The sequence below is a fragment of the Piliocolobus tephrosceles genome, chromosome 1 (genome assembly GCF_002776525.5).
Source record: "Piliocolobus tephrosceles isolate RC106 chromosome 1, ASM277652v3, whole genome shotgun sequence".
NCBI lineage: Eukaryota > Metazoa > Chordata > Mammalia > Primates > Cercopithecidae > Piliocolobus > Piliocolobus tephrosceles.
Genome location: NC_045434.1, coordinates 24,693,307 through 24,714,206, shown reverse-complemented (window position 1 = coordinate 24,714,206; position 20,900 = coordinate 24,693,307). Strand labels below are relative to the sequence as shown.

At 34.9% G+C, this 20,900-nt stretch overlaps 1 protein-coding gene across 3 annotated transcripts in view; it reads right to left on the bottom strand.

Annotated features, from left to right (window-relative positions):
* Window positions 1–20,900, bottom strand: part of DCAF6 (DDB1 and CUL4 associated factor 6) — a 145,134-nt gene that overhangs the window by 67,232 nt on the left and 57,002 nt on the right. For all 3 annotated transcript variants that reach the window (XM_023207091.1, XM_023207092.1, XM_023207093.2), the window contains exons 5-10: window positions 20,261–20,374; window positions 16,605–16,740; window positions 14,589–14,803; window positions 5,177–5,270; window positions 3,446–3,565; window positions 2,647–2,907 (exon numbers count right to left, since the gene is read on the bottom strand). In XM_023207091.1, the coding sequence (XP_023062859.1) occupies window positions 2,647–2,907; window positions 3,446–3,565; window positions 5,177–5,270; window positions 14,589–14,803; window positions 16,605–16,740; window positions 20,261–20,374 (940 nt within the window). The remainder of the gene's footprint in view (window positions 1–2,646; window positions 2,908–3,445; window positions 3,566–5,176; window positions 5,271–14,588; window positions 14,804–16,604; window positions 16,741–20,260; window positions 20,375–20,900) is intronic.

The window sequence follows — 20,900 nt, the reverse complement described above, 5'->3', positions numbered from 1 at the left end:
AATGAGTACTTTTCTTTTCACTGTGAATGAAAGGTTAGACTCTGGAAGTGGGGCAAGGATGAAGGGGAGTGTTAAAGTTTGAGAGACATGAAGGTGTGAAATAGTCATTTTGTACAGCTGGAGAGCAACAGTGTGAGACTGCTCTGATGCAGTGTTGAGCACCCATTGAAATTTGTGGTCATAACTTTCTTCACTATCATTCAGTGATTCCACTGTAGACTAAGAGAAGGCAGACAATTAGGTTCAACTAGCGATGGAGCACAGCAAATTTTCATATTCCCATTGTCCCTTTCTTTGATATCAGTAAAAATGATGGAGGACATGTAAAGCAAAGGGATAAACACTTACATAAAAAGGTATCCACAGCAAGGTGAGTATAGATAGAAGCATACTTTATCATTTTCTCTATCTCTATGCAGGGAAATAATAGAAATCATGGTCCTAAGCTGACACTCCCACCTACTACATTCACCCAATGGACAGTTCCCAATATTCACAAACACATTTGGACTTAGGTTATGGCAAATGCAAAAGAGACTGGAGAAAAAACAAAAACAGAAACAAAGTCCTTACTGCTGAACTGTTGAACTCCAGAATAAAGAAAAAGCTGTTATCAGAACAATTACAGACATAACCTTTAGATGTTATATCTAACACCAAATCATTTATCTCAATAGTGATACTGTCTTGATAACATGGAAATATTCTAATTATCTATAGCATAGTCAACCAAAATTCTCTCAATAATCTCCCAGTTAAAAATATTTCCTTACTTTCTATAAATAATTTATGAGTAAAAGTACTGAGTAGTGTTTCAACAATCATCACATGATCACCAAAAATATTTTTTCTTCAATAATTCAAATGACTGTCACATTTAATACTTACATTAAATATTGAAAGGAATTTAGCAATTTGAAATGCAGTATTAAAATGCATTAAATAGCTTTAAAAAATAAAGTTCCAGGCTGGGCGCTGTGGCTCACGTCTGTAATCCCAGCACTTTGGGAGGCCGAGGTGGGTGGATCACGAGGTCAGGAGATCGAGACCATCCTGGCTAAGATGGTGAAACCCCGTCTCTACTAAAAATACAAAAAAAATTAGCCAGGCGCGGTGGCGGGCACCTGTAGTCCCAGCTACTCGTGGGGCTGAGACAGGAGAATGGCGTGAACCTGGGAGATGGAGCTTACAGTGAGCACAGATTGCGCCACGGCACTCCAGCCTGGGCGACAAAGCGAGACTCTGTCTCAAACCAAAAAAAAAAGTTCCAAATACTTTACTCATAAACATGTTTAAGAAACAACTAGAATTAGCTGAGATTCAGTGGAAGCTGAACGTAAGCTTGAGTCTTCTTGATAAGTTTTCCTAAAAACTTATAATTGATCAAAATGTTCAAGAATATTTCCAAAAATGCTATCACTTTAAAAATTCTTGCTTTTCCCAATTTTACCTGCTTTGAAACACAAACTTTTAACGACTTCTGCCCTTAACTCCCAAATCTTCCAAAATATTTTATTTTTCCATAAATTGAAATGCTATGTCGACTGAGTGTGAAAACCTTGATTCTGTAGCTCAGCTTTAGCTTATTATTATGGATAAAATACATACAGTGTTAACAGTTATGTAATTGACTCTGGCTTTTATTCCCATAGAAACTGAAAATGAATTACTAAACATGGTATATACCGATAAAAGAGTGCTTAAATTAAAACATCCCATATTTGGTAATCTGGCATTAGTTTCCAGAGATGTAAGAATAAAGTGACAGCTTGGCAGCTAAGCTGTTAGAAATTTTTTTATAGGTTTCAGCTTAGGCCTGCCAGCTCATATTTCTAGTTGCTAATAATTCTGGCTCTATATTGAGTAAAATTCTTCCTTAGAAGGACGAAAGAAAACTATGAATAAATATCTTATTGGTTTTTATAATTACATGTATATAGTTTAAAGTGCCGAGTAAACTGTAGATACATCTGTTGAAAATTACTATTATAAATACTAGCACATTCTATAGTTAGGGGAAAAAAGTTGACCATGAGGATTTATAATACTGGGAAGAAAATAGCATTTTAACAGAATGTAGAGGTTTTTTTCACTAGCATCAAGTATCAAGAAGATAAGCATTTTTTCATGTAAATACTGGAGAAATAAATTTTTTGCTAAATTATATGTTGTTGACAAAATACCATATCAAATCCACTATAGAGAGTATATTAAAAGTACTGCATTATTTGAGGGAAAATAATCAAGAATACAGGCAAAATGAAACTAATACTGATATTTTCATAATCACTTTAATATAGACATAAAACCAACAAATCTAGAAGATATTTTGGTCTCTAATAATCTATAAAATAATATTTAAGTCAGGCACATTAAACTATGTCAAAACACTATCTTTTGGTACCTGTACTTTTAAAATAATTGTTTCATATAAATTGAAGATTCCTGCTATTTGTTAAAACTCATGAAAGTAAGACATAATTTTTGTGTTTAAGTTACATAACCACATATTACATCTCATTTTGATCATTTATTCCAACAAGAAGTTGATGTGATTTAGTATCTTTCAAAATAGCCAGTAAAGAAGTTTTCATTATCAAAAATCATGAGATGAACCACAGCATACATAGAGAGGAATATCCTCACCAGACTGATGATGTGTGTGGTGTCCAGATGCCTCAACAGACTGCCTTTGTTCACTGTCTGGAGAAGATAGCAAAGGAGTAGAATGAGGGCTTTCTGTAGGAGACGATGTCGAATGAGCCTGAGCTGACGTTGTAGAGGATGTAGAAGGCTGAAGAAATTGTTCAGGTGGTGTATCTACTTCCATTGCAGTTTCACTCACTTCCAAATCAGGACTTGATGGGACCGTAGGAAGAGTTGAAATATCTGATTGACTTGTTCCACCTTCAAAACACAGATTAACACAAATTCAAATTTTAAATATTTTCCAAAATCAGCAACTCTAAACAGATACATTCAGAAAACACATTTATATTTACACACACAAATATGTAATTTCAGTGATAATAACCACTGGTGATTTGGTCTATTTAACAAAATAGGCCAGTCAAGAGGGGTAAAAATTTATCTACAACATATTCCTATTAAAGCAATCAATCTTTCCAATTACATAAAACTTGTTTATACAAAGAATTTTAAATATTTCCATTCTCAGAGCGCATTAAAAAAACACTTAAAATGGGGAATCTCAGATTCTTTTACTTTGAGAAAAGCAAAAGATACGCACTAGGTATAATGGCACCAGAAGGGACAAAATATGTCCAATACCTTTTATTCTCTACTACTTCACACCATACAATAAGAACCTTGTGATTATTACAGATGTAAAACATAGTATAATTTACATGATATAAATAAAAACTGGCTTTCATAAGTAGTTTTTGCCAGCTTTCTGATGACTTTAATTAATATGAAAAATTACCTCTGGGTCGAGATCTTCCTCGTCCTCTATTGCTTTGTGCAACCTCACTTGCTTCTTCGAACCATCTTGATAACATATCAGACATTCTCTGCATCAATGACACATTGGGACTCTGCTCTCCTATTACAACATAGGTCTTATCAGTGAGTTTAGTAACGAGTCAAAATCTTTCATTAATACAAAAACCTAGATTTGAAGGGCTTTAAAATGAAAGCATTTTTTTAAAAATCAAATTTCCTAAATAAATTGTACGAATATATATAAATCTATTAGAGCCTTCATCATATTTTATAGTAATTGTTTTATGAGTGACTCTCCATGTGTATGGTAAAGTTTCTCGAGAACAGGGTTCACCTCTCACTTGTCTTTGCTTATTCTTAGGTACCTCTAAACCTCCCACCTCCTACCTCAACCTAAATTTTTAGTTCTAAGAGTACCCAGCCAAGAAGGGCTCATGAATTCTAAGTTTAATAAATTAAAAGAAAGGTTTTCCCTCCCCCTAAAGCATTATAATGAAGTACAGACACAAAATAGCCTTATGTTTTTACATGAAGTTTCCTTAAAGTCAATTTATTTTCATCATCATTTACTATAAGAAAATTTCAGATATTTGAAATTAACTGGAACCACAAAGTATTTTGTCTCCTTCCTCACTCCTTTTCCTCCTGCAAGTAAACAAGTTTTTCCAAGGGCTTTTTCAAATTAAAAGTGTAATGTCAAATTCAAAATGTGACAACTCTATTCTATAGTCTTATTTTTATTTTTTTTTTTTGAGACGGAGTCTCGCTCTGTTGCCCAGGCTGGAGTGCAGTGGCCGGATCTCAGCTCACTGCAAGCTCCGCCTCCCGGGTTTACGCCATTCTCCCGCCTCAGCCTCCGGAGTAGCTGGGACTACAGGCGCCCGCCACCTCGCCCGGCTAGTTTTTTGTATTTTTTAGTAGAAACGGGGTTTCAACGTGTTGGCCGGGATGGTCTCGATCTCCTGACCTCGTGATCCGCCCGTCTCGGCCTCCCAAAGTGCTGGGATTACAGGCTTGAGCCACCGCACCCGGCCTCTATAGTCTTATAATTTAAAATGAAAATCGGTTCTTCTCACATTTTCTGTGAAATCAGAGTTTCTTTTACACTTTACTGCCTTTATATAATGTAGCTCATATATTGGGGAATATGCTTTTGATCACAAAAGATGTTTCAGAGGTCATTATAGTAAGATTTTGGTTACAGACCAATTTAATAAAACATAATTATACAGAATTATAATTCATAGATTAATTATATTTTCAAGTGTGCTATCTTAAAGCTCCCAGGGTAGTTTCTTATGCTTATCAAAGGCACTTGATAGAAGGAAAAAATATTTTATGTGCTAATATAAAACGCTTAGGCTGAGTTTTCATTTCTCTTAATATCTAATAGAAAGGCAAAAATTGAGAAGTCTGACAACACTCAATGTACTATGGGACAATGGGCATTCTTATACTTACAGTGGGAATGTAAATTAGCACATCTTTTTTGGAGAGTAATTTGATAACAACTACCAAAATTAAAAGGTACTTATCCAGTGACTCAGCCATTCCACTTCTAAGAATTTATCCTAAGATATATTTGCATAAGTATACTTTTATGTACAAGAATGTTCATTACAGAATCATTTATAATAGTGAAGAAACTGGAAGTTAAAATATTAATTTTAAAATACCATATACAAGGAAAAGCTGACCAAAGCATAGTTACCATCTCGTTCTCGTTCACTCTCCGGCCTTGCTCTGGGTCCAGTATCTGACCAATCACCACGAAGTCTCAAACGCTTAACTGGTGGTTGTCGCAACTAAAAAATAAGAACGGGTAAATTCTATGTAAGTTTAAAATTCACCTACTCTACTCTTAAAACATACTTTATGTCTATTTATTTCCATCTCCTGACTTCTTGAGTATGCAAATTAGATCTACATGAAAATATGAAAGACACTGGTATAAGCCACATCAGTCTTTTGAAGCACTCATTCTGAGGATAAATATCCACTGATTTTGATAGCCTATATCTAATATCTTCAACCTAAAGAGTCTGAACGCAACTTTGAAATCATGCATATGTGATTTCTAATCCCACCCGAATCACCTTCCAGCTGACAAAAGGAAGACATTTTTAACCATCTTGAGCCTTAGTTTTCAACTGTGATGATAAATATAGTCTAGGTAAATTACCCACATACCTAATTAATAATGGGAGTCCTCATTATTTTTACTTATTATTGACAATTTACTCTTCGATTCCCAAACAGAATCTATTCCAACCCTTTATGACTTGCCTCAGGCTACCTATTTCATCCTGCTGCCCTCATTCTTGCCCTCTAACAATTTTTCCTCCTACTTCAGAGAAAATAAAAATGACATCATTTTCTTCAGCTGAATTCTACAAATTAAGCCTACATCTACAACTTTGTAACTCCTTCCAGCCTTTCTTGAAGGGTGTATCATTTATTCTACTTAAGCCTAATTTCTCCATCTGTGCTTTTTATTTCATTCCTTCAACTCCTTGAGTATCTTGCTTGACCCATTATTCTCTCTTTTCTATACCTACATTCATTTTCTCTCTCAGTTCTTTGTTGCAACATGCTAAAGGTTCTTATCATTTTTAAGGAAAAAAAAAACAATATTTCAACTTCATAAAACCTCAGTTTTACAGCTACAGTCCTTTCTCTTGCTACCACTTTACTCAAGCTTCTTGAGAAAATTCTATATTCAATCTACCACTCCTCCTTCAATCCACTGTAGTCAATCTTTCCAATGATAACCTATCTTTCCACTAACTTCATTCTCACCAGTCAGCAGTGAAGGACCAATTGCCAAGTTCATTGATCAATTATAAAAATGGTCAATAGGCCGGGCGCAGTGGCTCAAGTCTGTAATCCCAGCACTTTGGGAGGCTGAGATGGGCGGATCACGATGTCAGGAGATCGAGACCATCCTGGCTAACACAGTGAAACCTCATCTCTACTAAAAATACAAAAACTAGCCAGGCGAGGTGGCGGGCGCCTGTAGTCCCAGCTACTCGGGAGGCTGAGGCAGGAGAATGGCGTAAACCCGGGAGGCGGAGCTTGCAGTGAGCTGAGATCCGGCCACTGCACTCCAGCCCAGGTGACAGAGCGAGATCTGCCTCAAAACAAAACAAAACAAAACAAAACAAAAATGCTCAATAATATGATCAATAATCAATTGCCAACTCAAATAGCATCTTTCAGAGCTTATTTGACATGTTTATGTCACCTATCACTCTTGACTGCTCCCTTTAATGTTTACATTTTTAACTTTTTTTTTCACCCCCAGGCAGGGTCTCACACTCTTGTCCAGGCTGGATTGCAGTGGTCCCATCCTAGCTCACTGTAACCCCCAACTCCAGAGCTAATATGATCTCTAGCCACAGCTTCCTGAGTAGTTGGTGCATGTGCCACCACAACCAGATAAGTTTTTAAAAAATTTTTTAGAGATGGAGTCTAGCTATGTTGCCCAGATTGGTCTTGAACTCCTGGCCTCAAGCAATCCTCCCACTTCAGCCTCCCAAAGAGTTGGGATTATAGGCATGAGCCACCACATCTGATCCATTTTAAACATTTTTGTATTGAAATATAATTAACATACCATAATATACATAATTTTAAATTATACAATTCAGTGGTGTATATTCATAAAGTGGTACAACCATCATCATTATATAATTCCAGACCGTTTTCATCATCCCAGAAACAAACCATCATCAGCCACTCCCCACTCATCCCCTGCTCAGATCCTGGCAACCACTAATCTACTTCCTGTCTCTGTGGATATGCCTTTTCTAAACATTTCATATAAATAAATCATACAATACATGGCCTTTTGTGTTTGGTTTCTTTCACTTAGCATTACGTTTTCAAGGTTTATTCATATTGTAGCAGGTATCAGCACTTCATTTTTCATGGCGAATAAATACCCCATTTTAGCAAGATACCCTATTCTGTTCATCCATTCGTCAACTGGTTGATGAATAAACTTATTCCACTTATTGGCTATTATAAATAATGCTGAACTGAGCATATGTACGAGTTTCTGTAGGAACATGTTTCAATTATCTTGGGTATACAGGAGAACTACCCAAAAGAATTGAAACATAGTACCTCATTTTATTGCACTTTGCTTTACTGAATTTCACAGATACTGTGGTTTTTTTTTTTTACAAATTTAGTGGCAACCCTGCACTGAATAAGACTATTGGTGCTATTTTTCCAACAGCATGTTCCCGTTTTATGTCTGTGTCACATTTCAGTAATTCTCATATTTCAAACTTTTTCATTATTATCCTACCTATATTATGGTGATCCATGATCAGAGATCTTTGATCTTACCATTGTAATTGCTTTGGGGGGCCATAAACCACATCCATATAAGACTCTGAATTTAATTGACAAATGTTACGTGTATTCTGACTGCTTCACTGACCAGCTGTTTCCCCACCTCTCTCCCTCTCCTTGAGTCTTCCAATTCCCTGAGACACAACAATAATATTGAAATTAGGCCATTTAATAACCCTACAATCGCCTCTAAGTGTTCAAATGAAAGGAAGAGTCATATGCCTTTCACTTTAAATCAAAAGCTAGAAACGATTAAGCTAAGTGAGGAAAGCATGTTGAAAGCCAAGACAGGCCAAAAGCTAGGCCTCTTGCACCAAACAGCAAAGTTGTAAAAGCAAAGTAAAAGTTCTGGAAGGAACTTTTAGAAGTGCTACTCCAGTGGACGTATGAACGATAAGAAAATGAAACAGCCTTATTGCTGATATGGAAATAGTCTGAGTGGTCTAGAAAGAAGATCAAACCAGTCATCACATTCCCTTAAGCTAAAGCCTAACCCAGAGCAAGGTCCTAAATCTCTTTAATGCTATGAAAACTGAGAGAGGTGAGGGAGCTGCAGAATAAAAGTCTGAAGCTAAGAGGGGTTGGTTCATGCAGTTTAAGGAAAGAAGCTGTCTCTCTATAACATAAAAGTACAAGATAAAACAGCAAGTCCTGATGTGGAAGCTGCAGCAAGTTATCCAGAAGATCTAGTTAAGATAATTATCAAAGTGGCTACATTAAACAACAGATTTCCAATGCAGATGAAACAGCCTTCTATCAGAAGCAGAGGCCATTTAGGACTTTTACACCTAGAGAGAAGTTGATGTCTGGCTTCAAACCTTCCAAGGACATGCTGGTTCTCTTGTTAAGGGCTTATGCAGTGGTGACATTAAGCAGAAGCCAATGCTTATTTACCATTCTGAAAATCCTAAGGCCCTTAAGAATTATGTTTAATTGAATCTGCTCTATAAATGGAATAACAAAGCCTGGGTAAGGGCACATTTCTTTACAGCATGTTTTACTGACTATTTGAAGCCCACTATTGAGACCTACTGCCCAGAAAGAAAGATTCCTTTCAAAATACTACTGGGCACTGACAATGCGCACCTGGTCATCCAAGGGCTCTGATGGAGATACACAAGGAGATTAACGGTTTCATTGCATCCCATGGATCAAAGAGTAATTTCAACTTTCAGGTCTTATTTAAGAAACACACTTTGTAAGGTTATAGCTGCCATAGATAGTGATTCCCCTTATGGATCTGTGAAAAATCAACTGAAAACCTAGAAAGGATTCACCATTCTAGATGCCTTATTAAGAACATCTGTGATTCGTGGGAGGTCAAAATGACAATATTAACAGGGGTTTGGAAGAAGTTAATTCCAACCCTAATGGATCACTTTGAGGGGTAGAAGACTTCAGGAGAGGTAGTCACTGCAGATGAGGTGAGAACAACAAAAGAACTCGAATTAGAAGTACAGACTGAAAGTGTGACTGAATTGTTGCAATCTCATGATAAAACTTGAACAGATAAGGAGTTGCTCCTTACAGATGAGCAAAGTGGTTTCCTGAGGCTCAAACCACTTTCTTTGCTTATCCGTAAGAAGCAACTCCTAGTGAAGATGCTGTGAACATCGTTGAAATGACAACAAAGGATCTATTATAGAGTACTACATAAACTTAGTTGATAAAGCAGCAGGGTTTGAAATGATTAACTCCAATCTGGAGAAAAGTTCTATCGTGGGTAAGAGGCTATCAAACAGCATTACAAGCTACAAATACATCTTTTATGAAAGGAAGAGTCTATCGACGCAGCTAACTTTACTAATGTCTTATTTCAAGAAACTGTCACAGCCCCAACCTTCAGCCACCACCACTCTGATCAGTCAGCAGTGATCAACATCAAGGTAAGCCCCTCAACCAGCAAAAAGAATACAACTTACTGAGGCTCAGATGATTATTAGCACTTTTTAGCAATGAAATATTTTTAAATTAAGGTATACACATTGATTTTCAAGACATAATGTTATTGCACACTTAACAGACGATGGCACAGTATAAACATAACTTTTACATGCACTGGGAAACCAAAAGATCTGTGTGACTTGCTTTACTGCAATATTTTCTTTATTGCAATGGTCTAGAACTGAACCTACAATATCTCTAAGAGAAGCCTGTATATCTAGGAGGGGAAGTATGGGTCATATAATAAGTCTAATTTTTGAGGGTTCCAGTTTCTCCACATGTTTGTCAACACTTGTTATTGTCTGTCCTTTTTATTTTAGTCATCCTAGTGGGTATGAAGTGATACCTCACTGTGGTTGTGACTTGCATTTCCCTGAGGACTAATAATGTTGAGTATCTCCTTATGTACTTATTGCCATTTCTACTATATGTCTTCTCTGAGGAAAAAAAAAAAAGGTATTATATATTCAAATCCTTTACCTATTTTTAAATTTGGATATTTGTCTTTTTATTGTTGCACTGTAAGTGCTCCTTATACATTCTGGATACTAAACTGTAACCAGACACACGATCTGCAAAACATTTCCTCCCATTCTGTGGGTCCCTCCTTTTATTTTTATTTATTTTTAAAAACAGCATTCATTGATTTTTTTCCCTGAAAATGAAGCAGGTTTTGATAAAAACTTGCTGACACTTAACTGTGAATTTTCTGATTTCTCCTGGAAACCACACCTACTAACATGAGTAGAAAAAAATCTTTGCATCCTCAGCAAAGGAGACAGAAAAAAAAATTCCCATAAATTCCATATTATGTGTAAGTATGGCTAAAGGCTACTGATAATAGTAAAATCTACATAGGAAGACATAAGTGTGTGACAGGGAATAACCAGAACAAAGGAAGCTTAATGTGAGAGCTGTACAAATTTTCAAACAACTAATCATTCCCAAACCGACAGGGCTTCATCCTTTATATGAACTATTCTTAAAATAATATAATAGAATCTTGCTTCGTGGTTTCAAGATAAAAGAGAAATTTTTATATTACATAGGCAAAGAACTGGTTTTACAATCTCAGCAATTATTTCTAGAATAAAACCTTCAAATTAAAAACAATCCCAAGTTTGACTTTCTAAGTATGTGAAATAACCTAGTCAAGAATACTGAAAATGGCATTTCATTCACCAAATATTTTTTTGAGCACCTTTTATATGTCAGGTACTATTACAGGTATTGGAAAAGAACAACAGACAAAACACACACAAAAAATCCCCAGTGTCACAGAATTTACAGCCTGATGGAGCAAACAACACATGAAATAAAAAAGCAAAATATACATAGGAAGTTATTGTTATGGAGATAAATAAAGTAGAAAAGGGGAAAGGCAGTATCAGTTAAAGTCGGTGATTTTAAATAGGATGGTGAAGTAGAGTTTCACCAAGAAGGTTACGTAAGCAAAGACCTGAAATACAAGGGAATCAAAAATCCAGGTATCCAGAGAAGAGCATTTCAGGTAGACTAAATGCAAAATCCTAAAATAGAGTCATGCTTGGCCTGAGTTATTAAGCAAGAAGATGTGATTAGAGCAAAGAAGAGAACAGTAGAAGTAATAATTAGGACTGCATAATATAAGATCTTGAAGCCACCATAAGGACTTCAGTTTTGCTTTAGGTCAGATAGGGAGCCAACTAGAATGTTGATGAGAAAAGTGGCACGATTTAACTTATATTTCTAAGGATCACTTTGAATGCTGTATAGTTATAGGGCTGTAGGAAGTGAAAGCAGGCAGACTGGTTAGAAACCTAGCAAAATCAAGTATAAAGGGGGACAGGTCTTGCCAGAGATGCTGACAGCTCGGATTCAGGGTGGTAATGCAGCAGGGTGGTGGTAAGCAGTAGTCAGATCTGGAGTATAATTTTAGGCACAAGCTATGAGGCCCAGAAGAAAATGAAAGAATGAATTCAACAAAGAAGCCCAATAATGGGTAGGGCAGGTGGTAAACTGTCAAAAATAAGAAAAGAGATATGATAAAAAGAAAACAGGATACAAAAATAAGGGAAAACAGGAAGTACAAAAAAAATTAAGACAAAAGAATGAACCAAAGAAAGAAGGGGGAAAAAATGAAAGAAATTATTAGAGGTGGTAAGGAAATAGAAAGGCCTCCACAAATTGAGAAAATGCAAAAATATTATGGAAACATAAAACAAAATCATACAATAAACTTTTATTCATGCTTTAAAACCTTCCTCAGGCTTTACTAATGTTCTCAATTAAGATCAATTACTCCCTACTTTGTTCTACTTATACAGAACATAGTCCTTATACATAATTCTATATTACGTTTTACATATTTATTTACTTGTATCTCTACTTCCACTAAGCTGCGAATTCCTTGTGTAAGACGTCATGTCTTTGTCTCATCATCCTTCATTTTCCAAAGTTTAGTAGAGGACTTGGTGTATAGTAGGCACCCAATAAATATTTGGTGAGTTGAGTTTGTCCAAACACTATCAGCAAAGTTTTAGTATAAAACACCAAAACGTGTTAGAATTACAAATAAGACAGGTTATTAATTTCTTCTATGCATATTTCTGAATTGTTTGGTTTGTTATAATACGCTTTTTTTTTTTTTTTTTCCTGAGACTGACTTTCCCTCCTGTCGCCCAGGCTGGAGTGCAGTGGCGCGATCTCGGCTCACTGAAACCTCCTTCTCCAGGGTTCCAGGGATTCTCTTGCCTCAACCTCCCACGTAGCTGGGATTACAGGCACCCACCACCAAGCCCGGCTAATTTTTGTATTTTTAGTAGAGACAGGGTTTCACCATGTTGGCCAGGCTGGTCTCAAACTCCTGACCTCAGGTGATCCACCTGCCTCGGCCTCCCAAAGTGTTGGGATTACAGGCGTGAGCCACTGCGCCCAGCCAATAAGCATAATTTAAATCCACTTTCAGCATTATTTTTCTTAATTTAGTTAATACAATAAACAAGACCAAGGAAAAGGCTCCCAGAAAAAAAAAAAAAATGTTCATGACTCAGTCTCTTTCACTCTGATTATATAAATATCTTTTGGCTAAGTATTCTATGGTATCAAAACTAGTTGGCCCACTTAAAATGTCTATGGACTTCCAACTCTCATTATGTAACAATCACAGTATGACTATAACTTTACTTACCCATGTATTTCAAGGGGAAATTTATACAGCAGTAACAAAACGACAGAGCAGATTTCTTGTTTTCAACCAGAATAAACTCAAAAATCATTTTATTAGCCATCATACCCTTCTTCATCAATTTCCTAATTCAAATAAATACACTGCCATGATAAAAATCTCAAAGTATATTTATAAAGTAATACTGATTTCTTTTCTAATTTTACAGCCCTCTATACCTGAAATTACGAGGAATGAATATAGTTTTGTATCGCGTAGGAATTCCAAAATCACTGTTATTAGTAACGTTTAAAATGTATTAATAGGCATTGAGCCAATACCAAAAAGTCACTGAAAATAAAAATCAATGGTTAATTTCAAACGACTTTTACAAGCCAAAGTTCAGAGTGAATAAACACAGAACATTATAAAATAAAAAAGCCAAAATGAAAAACATATTGAGGAAAGAAGCTTAACAGGTTAGACATTTTTCTACAGCTGTATACTGTCAGATACCTTATTTCTACTTTTCCCCTTTTATAAATAATAAATTCATTATCTTTTAGTAGTTTTGTGAAAGTAATTCATTCACCTACTTTTCAATATATACAACTACTTTAACTTATCTTTTTCCCACTTATATTTATTTTATAAAATATACCTAGGGTTAATGTTATAAATCACTAGTATGTAACTGTGAAAGAGGCACAATTGGGAGAGAAAGGGACTGCTGTCCATATATGAAGGGTAAATGGTAGTAAGTAAAAATTCTACTGATCCATAGACATACACATTTAGTCTCTCGGAAATTTATCATCATATTTTCTATTATTTTAATTGCCTTTTCTGCAAGTGTTAGAACTGTTGATCTTTCTTGCTGCTGCTGTACATCTACAAAGTTAAGATAAACATTTTGCTATCAAGTATATTCTCTTTAAAAAAAATTAAAAATATTTTTTTCTAAAGCCTTATCCCTAATAATTCACTAATAGTGAGTTAGAAATAGTATTTAGAATACGCATAATAAATCGGTAATTTATTATTACTAATATGGATGCTAGTAATTATTAGTTATTACTAATTATAATACAAATTACAAAAATACTATTTTTGTCATTACTACTTAGAAATTATTAGTAACTAAATACTAATAGTAATTAGTAATAACTGATAGTAATTTATTAGCTTCTATTCTTTCAAGTATGTCCCATGTTTTTTGTTTTCTGAACTGTAAGTGCCTTGAAAAATTTTTTTTTTTTTTTCTTTTTGGCCTTTAGGCCCCAAGAGTCACTGAATTGTTTCTGAATTAAATAAAGGACGTGGCGTTTTTTTCTTTTTTTTTTCTTTTTCTTTTTTTTTTTCTTGAGATGGAGTTTCGCTCTTGTTGCCCAGGCTGGAGTGCAATGGCGCGATCTTAGCTCACCACAACCTCCACCTCCCGGGTTCAAGCAATTCTCCTGCCTCAGCCTCCTGAGTAGCTGGGATTACAGGCATGTGCCACCACGCCCAGCTAATTTTGTATTTTTAGTAGAGACAGGGTTTCTCCATGTTGGTTAGGTTGGTCATGAACTCCCAACCTCAGGTGATCCACGCGCCTCGGCCTCCAACGTGCCGGGATTACAGGCGTGAGCCACCGCGCCCAGCCAAAGGACATGGCTTTGAGTAAACTTACCTCTTCTCTTCTCTCTTCTGCAGAAGGAGTTTTAAGTTCTCGTGCTGTATCATCTTTCGGGTCAAAAAGATATATGTAATCTGAAGAGTAACTAACGAGAATCTCTTGACCATCTTCACTGTAACACAGAGATGTCACTCTGCAGGACTTATTATTAAGATGGGAAGGAATAAAACGGGCAACCATTCCAGTAGTCCCTCGACCTGCATAATTTCCTAAATAAGAAACAAGAAGTTATTTCAAATTAATGTTTTAAAGAAAAACATTTTTTAAAACTCTTAATCTGAATTATTACATATGTGACTTAAAGTAGCAATATAAATAAAAGCCATCACATTTATTTCTAGTAGAGGTTCTTTCTCTGTAGTCAGATTTTGTAACGAAACAAAAAAGAATATGGTATAAAGGTAACATCTCTACAAAAAAACTTCATGATTGTCTAGAATTCCAGATTACATACGCTTTGTTGAAATGAGTTAATCAAGGAAAATGATTTATAAATACAGTCACACGAAGTCATCTTCCAAAAGTTTGCTCCAAATTAAGATAGTAAAGTTTTACAAAAAACTGATACTTATTAGCATACTACATAAATTAGTATGCAATGTATGCAATATCCTTAAGATGATACAACTTTTACTTCTTAAAAAAATTTCTGATTGCCATGAAATTTGCCTGTTATATAGTACAGAGTTAAGAACACTATTCCAATTTTAATTAACTCTGGTACTCAATGCAATATAATAGGTGTACAACTGGCACTTTGTGCCCTGGGGGCCCAGAAAAGCTAAATTCTAAGAATCCCACAAAGCTGTATAACCTTGCACAATGAAGTCTTATCATGCTCAAAATGTCAATTGTGTCCACCTGTTGAGAAATAATAGTTAAGCCTATGATTTCATATTATATTACTACTGTTTCCCCTAAATGTACATATTCAAATAGACTGGACTCCTCAATTATTATTAGATATGTGACTTAATGTAGCAATATAAATAAAAGCTATCACAGTTTCAAAAAGAAAGATCTCATCTGGCATTCTCATCTCAATAATCTATGTACATCTTTACTAACATTGTTGGCTTCTTCCCAAGTCCACCTTTATTTTTAACAATATAAAATATGTGAATATATGAATGTGCATTCAGAGTGTGTGTGTGTGTGTGTGTGTGTGTGTGTGTGTGTGTAATCCTGGCCTTCCTTTACTGAAAAAATGTGAACGGAATAATTGGTTATTTTGGAAGTACTTTGATCCTACAGTGAGTGAAGGGAAAGAGCACTGGTTTATATTAGATTCAAATTCATTATTAAAGCACTTTAAGGTAATAGTAGCATTATTAATAGCACTTTAAGGTAAGCAGGAATAAACATATGCTACATATTAATACATACCCAAGTCACTATTCTAAACAGAATGTGACCTTTACAGATGTAGTTTAGTTACAGTGAGGTAACTAATCCAGGGCCCACCTCACCCTAACTGGATTAAGGGTGGGCCCAAATCCAATATGACTAGTGCCCTAAGAGGAAAATGTAAACGCAGACACACATGGGGAGAATGGCATGTAAAGAGAGTGGCAGAGATTAGAGTGATTCATCTATACCAAGGGGATGCCAAGGATTGGCAGCAACCACCACAAGCTAGGGGAGATCATGGAACAGAACCTCCAGTAGAAACCAATCATAAGACATCCTGATTTCAGACATTGAGCCTCCAGAAATTTAAGAGAATAAATTTCTGTTGCTTTAAGATACCCAGTTTGTGGTCATTTGTTATGGTAGTCCTGCCAAACTAATACATCAAATGTTACAACTTTTTAAAGTTAAACTGCAGAAGTATCATCCCAAAGGGTTATAAACACTTGGTGAAATGTTATTTTTTTATAATAATCCATACTAAACAAATACCATTTTCTGAAATTTTATAACAAACAAGAAATTTTAAAACTGAAGATGTCATAAAGATTTACTCTTTGAACTGACAGTCCTATATTTTCTCTAATATTATCTTCTTACCTGTAGCTCTTGTGCCCAGCATTCGCCGATCATATATTCGTACTGAGCTATCAGAACAACCAACAGCAAGGTAATATGGTATTGGTGGGCAAATAGCAACAGACGTGGCAGCACGTCGACAGTTAATTAAAATATCCTACAAAACATAACATAATACCAATTACATACAGCTATACAGCAGAAGTGAAATTATATTTATAACATTTTCTCATTAGTAATTGAATAACCATTCTCAGAACTCCTAATTCAGTCAAGAATGACAATGAGCGGAAAAACAATATGGCTTTCTTTTAACTTTTTTTTCAGATTTCTATTAGAAATTATTTCTAATACATTCAGCCTATGTAAAATCAAAATAAATATACTCAATCAATATTTCTAAGAAAGATACTCTTTTCTTTATAGTTGGCCATGCAACTCCAAAATTGATAGATTTCTACCACAATATTGTATACTTTCCTTATAAACCAATCAAAATAAGAAAAAATATGAAAATACTAAACTTAATTAAAATATGGATTTTAAAAATGATCAGTATTTGAGCAATTAAATACATTCTAAAAAGGAAAAAATAAAAATTACTTTCAAATATAGGACTGAAAATACTAATTATACTAGATCAGCACCAGCTACAAAAAGATGGTAATAATCCAAGAAACTCATATTTATGTGACCACAATTAAAACTCTTTCCAAACTAGCTACATTTCATACAATGTTATAATATAATTCAAATTATTTCTCAGAAATGCCTGTTAAATATTCCCATACTCATGAATAATGAACATCTTTAGAAATGTAAAAAATTCAAAATTACCTATATAATGTATCACTAAGTCATTAGTACCATTAGAAATGCCTGCTATTATTGGTCCACTTGACAGTAAAGACGGAGTTATAACCTACCTATGACAAATCTCCCATACTGTCTATGATAACTATTGATTATTTATATAGTATTCATATTTTTTTCTCTTTTTGAGACATTTCTTGCTCTGTTGCCCAGGCTTACAGTGGTGTGATCACAGCTCACTGTAACCTCAGACTCTTGAGGTCAAATGATCCTCCTGTCTCAGCCTCTCAAGTGGCTAGGACTACAGGTGCACACCACCATATTGGGCTAATTTTTAAAAATTTTTTTGTACAAATAGGGTCTCACTATGTTGCCCAGGCTTATTCATAATATTTTAAATGTAACCATTGCTATTAAAATATAGTAAAAAATTAACTTTTACATTGTATACTTTTTTTTACTTATAAAACCTTTCTCCTTAACCAGCTCAAAAATAAAATACACATATAAATACAAACCCTGCAAAAGACAGGTCTTACTATAATGTTATTACTTATCTCTGTAGAATAATTAGAAAATGTAAGAGCTAGTACCCCAAACATATATCCTGAAGGTACTCTGTTGATTCCATACTGTTTTCTCTAATGACTCTCACTGCTCATTCTTCTCAGTAATTTTTTTTTTTTTTTTGAGATGGAGTCTTGCTCTGTCGCCAGGTTGGAGTGCAGTGCAACCTCCGCCTCCCAAGTTCAAGAGATTCTCCTGCCTCAGCCTCCTGAGTAGCTAGGATTACAGGCATGTGCCACCACGCCCAGCTAATTTATTTTGTATTTTTAGTAGAGACGGGGTTTCTCCATGTTGGTCAGGCTGGTCTTGAACTCCTAACCTCAGGTGGTCTGCCCGCCTCAGCCTCCCAAAGTGCTGGGATTACAGGTGTGAGCCACAGCGCCCGGTCCCCAGTAATGTTTTTAAGTCAATTTAACCTTATACTTTATTCAATTACTAATTTTAGAACATTACTCTCATTACATAGAATTCATTAACCAAATGCCTTTCATAATTCTAAGTTTTTAGTAGTTAAGCATTACTCTAGTTACCAGTTTTTCTTTATACTCTCTGCTTCATTTCACTTTTATACGTAAAGGAAAAGTTTTACTAAGGAAAGAGTACTTTCACATCTTATCAGACTTGTTTTTGTATTTTCCTGGGGTTTTTGTTTAAAGCACAACTGAATCTTACTACATTGAAACACTAAAACAGCTTAAGAGAGTTTGCAATAAAAAAATTTAGTACCCACCACTTACTCTAAGGAACAGGTATATTAAACACCCCTAATAACCTGATATTTAAACTTATTTCTGAGTTTAGTTCAATGTTTCCCTATTTGCATATGTGTGTATATACAAATACATAACAAAAAAACTGATTAAACTGTATGTTTAAAGGTTTTTTGGTTTTGTTTTGTTTGAGATGGAGTCTCGCGCTGTCACCCGAGCTGAAGTGCAGTGGTGTGATCTCGGCTCACGGCAACCTCCGCCTCCCAGGATCAAGGAATTCTCCTTCCTCAGCCTCCCGAGTAGCTGGGATTACAGGCACCTGTCACCACACCCGGCTAATTTTTTGTATTTTTAGTAGAGACGGAGTTTTACTATGTTGACCAGGCTGATCTCGAACTCCTGACCTTGTGATCCACCTGCCTCAGCCTTCCAAAGTGCTGGGATTATAGGCTTGAGCCACCACACCCAGCCTAAAGGTTTTTCAATTTCTACTTTTTGTTTGCTTTTATTTCTGTTTCAAATATATAAAATAATCTTTTCACTCTAAAGCATGTTAACCAGTTGGTAACTGGTTTAGTTAGCAAGCACTTAACCTGATTAATAGTAATTTCTTTTTTTTTTTTTTTGTAACTTTCAGTAAAAATATTTTTTGAATAGTACTTTCTTATTTCATTTCCTACTTCAAAATGATGTAAGGAAAAACTACTGTGCTCTAAATAATGTATGTCAGGAAAAATCACTTGGAATTACTTGTATGGGGTCAAAAGACTGAATGATTTCTCAGGCCTTTATAAGTTTAAAATAGTATTAAAAGTCAAACCTGGTGGCTCATGCCTAGGAGTTTGACACCACCAGCCTGGGCAACATGGCAAGACCTCATATCTACTACAAATCAAAAGAAATTAGTTGGGCATAGTGGCACATACCCGTAGTCCCAGCTACTCAGAAGGCTAAGGCAGGAAGATTACTTGAGCCCAGAAAATTGAGGTTGCAGTAAGCTAGGATTTCACCACTGCACTCTGGTCTGACGTGACAGACTGAGACCTTGTCTCAAAAAAATACATTAATTAATTTAATTAAATAGTATTAAAGCATAAAAAACTGATAGTAGAGATATTATCTTTAGGAAAGTGAGCTAAATTTGAACAAACATGTTGATAGCATGGTATCTTATTACTTCTTTTTTAAAAAGATAACATGTAATTACGGTTTAAAAGGAGAAAAAAAGACAATAAACTACCACAAGCTTTTATAACTGCTATTTAGTTAGTCGAAGTTGTTTCCATGAGTAAATGAGATATATTGACATAAATTCTTCAGGTTTTTATAATATTAGAGAGTACATACTGAACAATTATTTGAATTTTCATAAATATATTTTAAATGTACAATTAAAGTTCCCCAACTTCAATATTAACATTTTACATTTTTCAATTTCTAATTATAAAAAATATGCTTATTAAATATTTTAGCAAAACAAAAATTTAAAAATTCACCCATAATCTTACCATCCACATAACTTACTGTCCAATTTTAATTATAACCTTAATTTTTTCTGCCTCATTTGTACAAAAATGTAATTCTTACATCTTTACAATCTTCTTTTGTGCAGCTAGTTTTGATGCGTGTATCAAACCACCTAACAGTTCCATCTTCACCACAAGAGAGAAAAGTGTAAGGGTCATTGGGTACAGTCATAATCTGAAGATGAAAAGAAAAGTGCAGATAATCATACTGAACATTTAAACAGATGGTTCTGAAAAATATTCCTACTATTTCATAAAATGATTAAGGTAAAGGTTACAAAAACCATGCATTTTGGTTATTCATGACTTACCCATACTATGATTCAGAATGGTACAATATAGATACAAATAGATAAGAAGTAACTGTTAAATTAGTATGATTCAGGACTTTGAAGATTAGCATTAACTTAACTTCAGATAAAAAGTTATGTGAAGTTATAAACTTCTAACAACCAGGGAAGAATGATTCTCCCCTAGGTAGCTTGTTCAAACTATTCAAAGCTTAATTTTTATGTTTTATCTATGTGAATTTATAACTGTATAATAAATAGGTAAGCAAATTTTCTTCTCTGGTAATGTTTAAGAAAACTGTGGGATGCTGAAATGATTTAAGTGCATAACTCACCTCTCAGAAAAATTTTAATTGTGGTAATGGTTACACAACATGAATATACTTAATGTCAATGAAATGTACTCTCAAA